The sequence below is a fragment of the Gymnoscopelus braueri genome (genome assembly GCF_963280865.1).
Source record: "Gymnoscopelus braueri genome assembly, chromosome: 12".
Lineage (NCBI taxonomy): Eukaryota > Metazoa > Chordata > Actinopteri > Myctophiformes > Myctophidae > Gymnoscopelus > Gymnoscopelus braueri.
The window spans coordinates 13225804-13237419 of record NC_137614.1 but is presented as its reverse complement, the minus strand read 5'-3'; the positions used below and the strand labels follow the sequence as shown (position 1 = coordinate 13237419).

Genomic DNA, 11616 nt, shown 5'->3' with positions numbered 1-11616 from the left:
TATAGGTTAAGCTACCCAGCAGCACATCAGCACGGTATAATCATATTTTGGGATGGATTTCTAATGTGTTTGAGCGTCAGTGCGCTATTTATACAGTAGATGGCGGCATACTCCAACATTAATTTGCCATAGTAGTCATGAGCCAGGACCAGGGGGTTAGTTAAGTCCACCCGGGAAGCCAGTGCCACTCTCTAAAGCGGCACTGTCTCTCTAAAGCAAAAAATAAAATAGACATTAATGATAAATGTGTAATAATTGTAAGCTCTATGAAATGCTGTAAGCTCTTAAAAATTGTCAGATGCAGACCCGATAGCCGAATGAATGGTTAGGGTGCATACCACATGAGCACAGTGCTCTGATCAGTGAGTCGCCAGACCATTTCCTGAATCTTTCTGCATTTCCTGTCTCTCTACTGTCAACAAAGCCTAAACAATGCCCCAAAAATATCTTATAATTTTTTTTTTTTTTAATAAAAACGTCAGATGCAAATAATGCAACCTCCTCACTGGTGGAGTGTGGTTGAGCACCTGAAGTGCCATTCCTAGGTCAGCATTAGTAGATCAGTCAGTTTTAGTCTATCTGCTCACTTGAGTTGACAGGCAATTCAGGTGCTGCTGAGAATGACCATTGGGCAACGATCCGGTCATTCTCAGCAGCACCTGGACCAGGACCTGGCATAATCTTTAATTACGTCAATGAATTGCAATCAAAACGTTTCATGGCAAACATTACACATTATCACATGTGCTCCGTTTATGTATAAAAACAAATACAGCAAAGGTGATTGAAAACTATAAATAATATAGCATGCCAAGTGCACATTTTCTACTTACTTGGCCAGTGAGTATTGCCTTTGATGGAATAGCATCCATTAGACAAATACCAAGAAGCAACAATTTCCCCCAACCTCCACACCACAGCCCAGTCCAGGCAGTTTCAAGCCAAAAACAGACAAATTAAAACACTGTAAACCACTCATTATGATGATGATTATTATTGATAATAATAATAGTCACATCTGAACTATCAGATCCAGTTAATTTACTCCTGAATGTCATATATTCAGTCAAATTAGGCCCTTCATGAGCCACTAGTTTTAACATTTCCTTCTCTGTCTCTCTCTTTTTTTAAAACAATATTTGCAGCATATTGTTGGCAATAATCATGGCAAAAGAAATCTACAGTAGCTGATCACATGACAAGGTTTCTTCCCACACGTTTCTGTTTAACTACAGTGCATCCGTCTCTTAGGCCCCTGAGTTATTTCCGCTGTATTCGATCGAAAGTGAGTCCTTAGTTTCCTCTGTATGGCATATTCATGTATTCTGGGTTGTTACCCTGTAAACAATAAGAAGGAACAAAGGAAAAGGAAATCATTGTTACAATAACATATAACTTGAATTTTTACAATTTCGTTTTTCTCTAGCAGAGATAGTCTATGCAAGTTGCAAACTTTTTGTTACTCTATGCTGTGAATATTTTCATCTCACCGTGGCTCTCTCTTTCTCAAATTTGACAAACTCTCTGTGGTCATAGATGGTGACCAGTAGTTTCCAGATGAGCAGCCCAGTCAGTCCCAGAAACAGAATGGTTCTAACCACTGCCAAGAACTCTACCAGGATATCAGGAGGTCCCTCAGGGCACTCTGACAAAAAAATGTGTGTGTGTGTGTGTGTGTGTGTGTGTGTGTGAGAGAGTGAGTGAGTGAGTGAGTGAGTGAGAGAGAGAGAGAGAGAGAGAGAGAGAGAGAGAGAGAGAGAGAGAGAGAGAGAGAGAGAGAGAACAGTGGTAGTCAAGTGCATTATATAATCTGAAGAAAATCAACAGAACAGTCCCACAAGTCCATTGACATGTATTCTATGTGTTCTAGTTCTAGTAGTACGTAAAAATAATGACTCGTTTTTGACAAGGTGAGGCAGAGCACAGAGTCAACTCTGCACAACCAGCTGTTTGGTATGTTCTGTTGTAGGGAACTAACTAGCTAGCTATTAAAGCTAGCATCTACTGTACATAATTGCTCTAATAATTGTTTTTTCTATCTGCAACACGCCTGCTATATCACGCACGCACGCACGCACTTGCACACACACACACACACACACACACACACACACACACACACACACACACACACACACACACACACACACACACACACACACACACACACACACACACACACACACACACACACACACACACACACTCTCACACACACACACACACACACACACACACACACACACACACACACACACACACACACACACACACACACACACACACACACACACACACACACACACACACACACACACACATTTTACCTGGTTCCACAAACAGAAAGGATTTCCCGCTTTCATCAACATAATAATGAAAACACTGCATGCAGTCATTTTCATCCTTATATTTGCAGATTTCAGTTTCGTTCTTAGCAGGAACATCTATAACAAATGAATGGTAAAAGAAAGAAGGAAGGGAAGTTAGGCAGCTAAAGTGATTGCACCGAGTTCCTTCTGAGGCACACAGAGTTGGACCACATATCCTTGTAACATGGTCCCACTAGGATCATAATCACTATCACTCATGCTAGGTTTTGGATTGCAACACAATGTTTTAGGTTGTAATTGTGGGTGAATATAATATTGCTGTTAATTGCTGACTTTCATGTTATAATGATAGCAACAACACACTGCCCTCTCCCACCCGGAGAACAGGAACTCCTACAGTAGGCTATGTGAGAGATGTTTATAGATCACATCTCAGCGTCCCCTCCAGACTTGACACCAAGCTCAGGTACAGTACCTACGTACAGTAGGTCTCAACCCCAGCCTGTGCAGCTGGATCATGGACTTTCTGTCAGACTTTGGGCTCTAACACCTCTGCCCCATGGCCTTCAACACAGGAACACACTCCCATACTCCCGTGTACATCGACGGTACCAGTGGAGACTCACTCATACAACAACAATGATGTTATGTAATAAATGTAGTATACAAGCAGATCATTTCTCACCCGATTTATTCACAAGGCTAATTTCATCTCTGCAGATTCTGGTGCAAGAGTCGTTGAGCGGCCCTCTGTTGAAGTGCCCACACTCCACACAGTCCCTGCAAGCACAGCACAGCACCAAACCATTATCCTTATATCCACAGTATGTATTAAGTAATTCAAATGAATTAAACTTGAGCATAAGCCAATAGAATTACTTCTTGGTGGAGCAGGCATTAGGACAGGTGGGGCATTTGTCACAGGTAGCTCCATAGGCTCCAGGTTGGGTGCACTCACAGATCCCACACACACACTGGCCCCGGCCGCTGCAGTACATGCCCATAATGGACTCACATTCGTCGGTATGCGTTGTGCAGTTACAGTTATCTCCTGTCCAACCAGAATCACAGTGACAGTACCCACAGATACATTTTCCATGGCCTGCACAGGATAGAAAGGAATGATAAAGTCATAATCACATACTGTAGGTGGGGTTAGGCAAACAACATTTGTATGTTTCGCGGCAGTGAGATATTTACATCTGACAAGAACTGTGTCTTGTATCCAGATTGTATTTAAATATGATTTGGAAGGATTACATTTACACCTGATGCATATGCATCTCCAGTGTCTGCAGTGCACATTTGTGCATGGCCATGGCACATTTTTTCGGTGATTGTCTCCATAGGTTGCAATTAAGGAACAGCATTATATATCTGCTCACCTGAACACAGTTCTCCTTTGAAGCGCAGGCAGTTCAAATCGTCATCACATAGACTGTAATGACTATCTGCAGATTCACAGCGTGGGCCCATTCGCCCCTGGTGACACTGACACACGCCACATTCATATGTTCCATTGCCTTGGTTACAGAAGGGGCTATCAGCCTCAGCATGAGCCTCACAGTCACAACTGCAGGCGAATTCCACTGTGACCTCCAGGGCATCCTTGAAGCCCAGAGGTTTGATGGTAAATGTATGGCTCTTCACCTTAGGGCAGCCACGCAGCCGAACCTCCACACTGAATGCCACCTAAGAAGAAAAATCTGAAAATGTAATCTCTCTTTGTGTGTTTTGTGTGGCCACAGTTTTAAAGAGGCGTTGATGTGCATTTCGGTTAATTGTTGATGGTTATCATAGACTATAGCAACAACAATGTTTATGTTAAAATCATTTAGACAGACATTTCTCCTTTTTAAGTATTTCGGCTAAAATCCCCATGATGCATTTTTCAGGGTACAGGCAAGTCAACATGAGATGTAGCATTGTTGAAAATAATCAAATCTGTATAAATAAACAAAGGGTAGAAGGATGCGCGGTCCAACTGTAGTAGCAATGACAAGGGACTAGAATTAAGAATTAACAACTAAATTGGGAGAATGTAAAATGTCAAAAAAAAAAGATGAAAAGAAAGAACACTTGCCTATTGCTTGTTAGCTACCTTCTTGTGATCTATCCCCAGAGACAAATAAAATGTGTTCAGTCAAAGTTAAATATTTTTTCCACATAATTTTTTTTTAGTACTGTAGGTTCCAGACAAGGATGTAGAATGGATGTAGATTCGCACACTTTCCACACAATTGTCACATTTCAGAGACACAGAAGATTGCTCAGTGTTACATAGCTACGAATGGAACGTTAACCCTACAACCATTACAACTGTATACTGTATAGAGGTAATGTTGAAAATTTGGATATTGTCCCCACTAGGCCGAAGGCGTGGCCGAGACTATGTTTTGCACCCTGTCCGTCTGTGTGTCCGTCCATGTGTCCGTCCGTGTGTCCGTGTGTGTGTGTGTGTGTCCGACTGTCTGTCCATTTGCGAGCAGCTATTATGTCCGAGACCGTTGGCCCGATCGCAGCGAAACTGCGCACACACACTCCCTGGATGCCAGAGCAGAACCTCTGCCCCGAATCTTTCAGATCGGCCTGTTATAGCGCCACCATGAGGCCGATTTTTATATTACGTGTTTATATTACTCCATATACAGATTTTGTCCAAACATCACGCAAATCGGCACACACACTATCTCTATAGTCATGTGATCAAGACTAATCTGTCCGATTTTTTATATTCCATCCTGATTGGCTAAGATTGGCTTCCAAAGTTTGCAGGATTGGTCCGTTTTGAACACAATGCCTCAAATCATGAATGCAGCGTGCGCTTTCCATGAAATTTTAAACGCACTAGGCTGAGGAAGAAATGGCACTTGATTTTTTTTAAATCAGCCTCATGATGGCGCTATAACAGGCCGATTCGCGTTTTTACCTATAACGGCAACGATCTTGTGAAAAGAGGCCAAGGAAAAACCTCTGCCCTGCATTTTTCACATCTGCCTTTTATAGTGCCACCAGCAGGTCGATTTTTGCAAAAAAAAAAATTGGAACATAGTGCCTCAAATCATGAACAGCAGTGTCCAATTGCCGTGAAAGGCCAAGGAAGAAATGGCACCCTTTTCACATTGGCCTATTATAACTCTACCAGGAGGCCACAATAACCCACCTGATCTGGCAGAGACGTGTGCTCCGAGGAACACTTTTTACTTTTATTTATAGAACATTTGACCAAGAGTTCATCAATGTCATAAGGTAGAAAGTAGTGGCACCAATAAGATAGTGATAGTGTCCCTTTCATAACAGCAACTAAAAAGATACATACTGTGTCTCCAATCTTGAGGTCAGAGCAGGACTTGAGCCCAGGGGTGACCACTCCATTCTGGCAGGATGCGTTAAAGGACAGGGCTATCTCGTCTGGGACATCTAGCAACTCCAGTTCCACCTTAGAGCGGATCTTCTGCTCAGACAACAGTCAGTGAAGTTGTTAAGTAACAATTCACCAAAGTTTCACAAAATGCACCACCAATGTATTTGACATTTTATAGAACATATAAAATATGGTATTTTGCAACATGTAAATAGGATGGCATTTCACATGTCATTCATGGCTTTAAAAGGTCAACTCCAATCAGCTGATTTACTATTCATCAGTTGATTTCATTTTTTGAATAAAATAAATTGTCAATCAACTGAACAAAAAATTATGAACAAGGAAAACTATCCTGGACTAAACCATCACAGTGGTATATAGTAGTTGAAAAGTAGATTAATTGTAAATTAACAAGAATTATTAAACCAAATAGAAAATGAATTAAATGTCGGTCTTAAATAATCAATTACGCTGAACACGGGGATAACACATAGTTTATATGCACAAGTAAGACGCGCGAACGCGGGAAGCGAACGCCCAAAAAACTAAATAATAATGAAAAGAAATCATCTAAAAAAAAGTAACCAATAAAAAAATATATTAAAAATAGAAAACAAAATCTGCGTTAAAAGGAGCATCTTAGAAAAATACAAATTCACAAAAAAAAAACTTTGAATGTTTTTGAACAATTCAACAAAGTGTTTGAAGTGCCTGTTTCACCCACTTCCGGGGGGCGGAGCCAAAATCCGAGCCCGAAGTATTTGTTCGTAGACCCCCACTTAGGGGGGGTAGAAAAAGTTTCGGAGCGATTCGGGCACTTTTCATTTAACATGGGGTTTCAATGGGGAGTTTTTAGGAGCCTTCTCCGGGGCGTGGCTTCCGGGGGAAGGGGCGGGCTTAAACGCAACCTTGACAGGTGTGTTCAGTTTTCAAAGACCTTTCATTTGATGTATGGTACGTCTATATTGGACATTTACTTGGCTGCACACAGGGCTGAGGATTTGAGCCACACATACTGCACACAGAGACACAGAGACATACTGCACACAGAGACACAGAGAGATATGCACACAGAGACACAGCCCGAGCACGGTTTCATAGTAAGCTCCACTTGCGCGGAGGCGCGCCTTCGCCTCCTTCCGCTGCGTTCGCAATTATGGGTGAAATTCCACTTACATCATAAGCTTCCTGAATGAGTTCAATAACATTCCCAGAATCTGAAGTGAGTGTCCCCACTGTTGATCCTGGAATGAGTTGGCTGAAGCTCTACACAGAGAGATCAATGACACGTGTCAGAAATTAAGAGATCATTAGTTTTTCTTAGTTATATAACACATATTTCCATATTATAACCTATGCAGTAAATCATCTTCACCTGGTAGAGGTCCATCATTATACTGGTCACAGCAAAGACTAAGTTGATGTTATTTTCAGACAATTTCTCAGTCATGAGTGCCAACGAGGGGTAGTCCTGCACGAGAAAGAGAAGCAAATTAAAGTTTTTTTATGTAGCACATTTTTCTTTGAAAATGTATTCAACACCACAAAATGATTTAAATAAATAAATAAAAGCATTAGGAATTTCTGAGGCAAACATTCCTGACCAGCACAGTAGACTTGTTATAGATGTTGTTGCTATCAAGGTGACATAGGCCATCGTTGGGTTGGACCAGGCCAGCTATGCGTCCATCCAGCGCAATGTGAGTATCAGCATCTGTGGTGAACACCAGGAGGTGGGATGCATCTGGACGCCAGCCGATCTGGTCCTAATAGAGAATGAAATAAAATTATGAGAAAAAGAAAGGAATAGTAGTGTATTTGTCATTATTACTTACAATGTTAGCATAATTTGTTTGTACAATTTGCAGAACAAGTGCTGCTGGTACTTGTATACGTTAGTGACGAATAAAACCTTCTTGATTCTTGCATGCATTCAGTGTTGTGTAAATCTATGTGTATGTGTGTGTACTGTACATGTGCCATACTAGATGCATATGTTCATACCTTGCACACCACTGCCTGCATGATAGCATCAAAGCCACCATCTGGAGTGTCTCTGTTTCTGGATATCTGCTCCTTGATCACCTTCTCAGTGAACTGTTCCACCTGTTCTGTCAGTGACAGTATGTGATTGAATGCAAACTGAGCCCTGCATGTGGTGCCAATTCTGTATAAATCCAGAGAGAGAACGGGGTATGTACAGTATGGTAGTTGGGTTATGACACAAGATTTTCCGCCCTTTTTTGTTTTCTTCAAAACACACTTTTTGCTACCACTCCTACAGATTTTGTCCAAGACTCACAGAAATCGGTAAACCTTATCTCTGTAGTCATGTGATCAAGATGTATCTGTCAAATGTTTCTGATTCAATTCTGATTGGCTATGATGGACTTCCAAAATGTGCTGGCTGAGATCTGCTGTCCGAGGAGCACACTTTTCTAGTTTATGTATTTATGAGATAAACAATTAATTATGAAATATAACCCAAAGGTAAATTAATTTAATACAGGAACAAGCTAATTTAGTTTAGAGTTTTGATTATATTTGTCCATACAGTATACTGTATGTGTTTTGTTGGTTTATATATATAAAAAAAAAAAAGTCAAATCAAAAATCAAATAACATATTCTGTAACAATCAGTACTAACTTGTTTTGTCAGTCAATCATTTAGGCACTGTCTGTCACAGAGTGGCCATTATAAACTATAATATTCAAATCCTCCTCCTGCTGAAATTAAGACAATTTTAACCATAATCTGTGATATATAATCTTCACCTACCCAAGGCAAGGGTTTTTGACCTCTTCAGGGGCCATGTACATGTATGGGGACACAAGTTTGTCTACAAAGGCTCCAAAGCCCATGCGCAGGTTACTTGTTTTCTTGGCCATGGCTGCAGCCAACCCTCTGCCCAAGGTGCGAAGGCTAAGCAAGTCATCCCTCATGGAGAAAGAAAGGTCCATCAGATAGTAGAGATCCATTGGGTAATCCTCAACCTGCTTCACTGACACAGTGAAACGCCTAGAATCATCTGAGGAAGAAGTGACAACGCCCAGGAGAGGTGAAGGTACTAGAAGATGCCAATGTGCGTGCATGCGTGCTTTCATGCGTGCTTGCGTGTTTGAGTTATAAAACAATATAATACAATATCACTGGACTGAGATGAACTACAAGGGAAGGTCTCCCTGCTGTAGATCACGTCTCCCATGCATCATTGTTTAAAAGTGTAGATGATAGTATCGTCATCTTCACTATAAAAGCAAGGATTACAAGTTCTAACATCTAAATTATATTCTTGGCTTCTTGACAGTCATGCTCCTCGCTGCATACACCATGGTTCTGAACTAAATGGTTGCCATGCATACATAGGGCTTTACATAATTGACAGAATAGTTGATCTTAGGATTTTACTGTAAAGCCGATCATGTTAAATCTAAGTAGTAACGATTGAGAAATTAAGAAGTGTTCACTAATAGCACAGCTAACACCCCTGATGTTGTTGTTGGCAATGAAAATCTTAGATACAGTAAGTGTTGGTTCTGGAGATCGGCTGTACTTTCTGGCTACAGCCGATTAGATGAAGCCTTTCTAACCAAGTGGTCAAATACCAACCACTGGTACCTGGTCTCAGCACCATGTGGACCTTCTGAGGCCTTATCTGAGTGACAGGAGCTGTCCCTGATGCTTTGTCACTCAGAGGGGTGTCCTTCTGGACATTCAGGGAACTGTGGGGGAACTCCAGAGCCTTCGCAGCACACCCCCTGTCCAGCAGGTTCTGTTTCAGGTCACAGCGGGACACAAACTCCTGCCCCCATGAAACAACCGTGTCATGTTTGCACAGAAGTCTTAACAATTAAGCATATTACATTGTATACAGAGGATAAGGTGTAATAATGATGCCTAAGGTAAGCAGTGTGCATTAGACAAGGGTGTAATTGTACTGTGTGTGTGTGTGTGTGTGTGTGTGTGTGTGTGTGTGTGTGTGTGTGTGTGTGTGTGTGTGTGTGTGTGTCATGCACAGTATAAGTATAACATGCACAGTATACATACATTGCTGCTATGCTCAGGCACCTTAGTTTTTTATTATCTCAGGTACTTTGTAAATATGTAGATAACTTGTCTGGCCTTCTGTTGCTCTCTTGTTTTGATCTCCTTCCCACTTGCCCCCCACCCCTCTTCTTCTCCCCCCCCCCTCTTCTTTCTATGGAAATTAACGTTGCGATGGGAACGATGTACAAAAACGAATTTCACCCACTTCTTTACCTTGTAAACCTGTGATGTGACAATAAAACTGATTCTGATTCTGATTCTGATTCTGATTCTGATTCTGTGTGTGTGTGTGTGTGTGTGTGTGTGTGTGTGTGTGTGTGTGTGTGTGTGTGCGTGTGTGCGTGCGTGCGTGCGTATGTGTGTGTGTACCTCCTGAGAGCACCAAGCACAGCTAGGGTTTATAGCCAAACATTGTTGACAAATGTTCACTCCTCTTGATGTACAGTTGTTGGAGGCTGAGTCAAAAACACAAACAGTTTTTTTGAGAAAGCATGATAATTACTTTTTTTGTAACGCTATCAGGATTTGTCATGAACCAACTCACTTCAAAATGGAGAGCCAAAGAGAGGGATGTGCTGCTCCATTCAATTAACTATCTCCATCCCCTATGGTCTCACTCACATAAGATAAATCATAATGATAACATATCACAACATCCTAAAATTGGCTAATGGGAGGACCGGCCGGCCGGAGGGCGGGCGGACCACGTCATCACGCTCATGTTTTTTATACTTATTACTCTTCGTGTTACGCTGTATACGTAGTATACCGTGCAGATTTGTTGGGAAAAAAAGTCTACTAACCATTTCATCCATTGAAAACGCGCTAGCGTATACCCACGACCACGCGCATGTCGTGCAGGGAATGATTATCGTATACCTCCGAAAAAAACCTAGAACACACCACTGGCTCTACTCTAGTCACTTTTATTGATGTGCTTGCTACCATGTCGATTCACACAACTTCAGTTACAAAACTAGAAAAAGTGCTCCTCGGAGCACAGGTCTCCGCCAGGTCAGGTAAGTTATTGTGGCCTCCTGGTGGCGCTATAATAGGCCAATGTGAAAAAGGTGGCATTTCTTCCTCGGCCTAGTGGGAATGTGCGTGCAAATTTTCACGAAAATCGCACGCCGCGTTCATGATTTCAGACATTTTGTTGAAAACGGACCAATCCTGCAAACTTTGGAAGTCAACCTTAGTCAATCAGGATGGAATATGAAATATCGGACAGATGCGTCTTGATCACATGACTATAGAGATACTGTGTACCGATGTGCGTGATGTTTGGATAAAATCTGAAGGATTAATATCCAAAAATGTATTTGACATAAGTCGGCCTCCTGGTGGCGCTGTAAAAAGCAGATGTGAAAAATGCAGTGCAGATGTTTTTCCTTGGCCTCTAGGGAGTAGGCGTGCAAAGTTTCACGCAGATCGGTGCAGTTATAGTTAAAAATGCAAATCGGCCTGTTATAGCGCCACCATGAGGCTGATGTCAAAAGTTTTAAGTGCCATTTATTCCTCTGCCTAGTGGGAATGTGCGTGTGCAATTCTATGGAAATGGCAAGCTGCGTTCATGATTTGAGGCAGTTTGTTCAAAACGGACCAATCCTGCAAACTTTGGATGGTAACCTTAGCCAATGAGGATGGAATATGGGAAATCGGACAGATCAGGGTTGATCACATGACTATAGAGATACTGTGTACCGATTTGCATGAGGTTTGGTTAAAAGCTGTAGGAGTAATGGGAAAAAATGGGTTTTGCACAAATCGGCCTCCTGGTGGCGCTATAACAGGCCCATGTGAAAATTGGCATCCAGGGAGTGTGTGTGCACAGTTTCGCAGCGACCGGGCCAACGGTGCCGGAGATTTG

The 11616-nt window shown here is 41.8% G+C and overlaps 1 protein-coding gene across 1 annotated transcript in view; it reads right to left on the bottom strand.

Annotated features, from left to right (window-relative positions):
- Window positions 1–972: 972 nt before the first annotated feature.
- LOC308097069 (integrin beta-3-like) overlaps window positions 973–11616 on the bottom strand; it is a 12631-nt gene continuing 1987 nt past the window's right edge. The window contains exons 2-15 of the mRNA XM_080444656.1: window positions 10116–10201; window positions 9318–9501; window positions 8478–8727; window positions 7702–7864; window positions 7302–7463; window positions 7073–7168; window positions 6874–6963; window positions 5650–5784; window positions 3716–4022; window positions 3210–3432; window positions 3016–3110; window positions 2328–2444; window positions 1491–1645; window positions 973–1338 (exon numbers count right to left, since the gene is read on the bottom strand). Of these exons, the coding sequence (XP_080300782.1) occupies window positions 1294–1338; window positions 1491–1645; window positions 2328–2444; window positions 3016–3110; window positions 3210–3432; window positions 3716–4022; window positions 5650–5784; window positions 6874–6963; window positions 7073–7168; window positions 7302–7463; window positions 7702–7864; window positions 8478–8727; window positions 9318–9501; window positions 10116–10201 (2108 nt within the window). The 3' untranslated portion in view covers window positions 973–1293. The remainder of the gene's footprint in view (window positions 1339–1490; window positions 1646–2327; window positions 2445–3015; window positions 3111–3209; window positions 3433–3715; window positions 4023–5649; window positions 5785–6873; window positions 6964–7072; window positions 7169–7301; window positions 7464–7701; window positions 7865–8477; window positions 8728–9317; window positions 9502–10115; window positions 10202–11616) is intronic.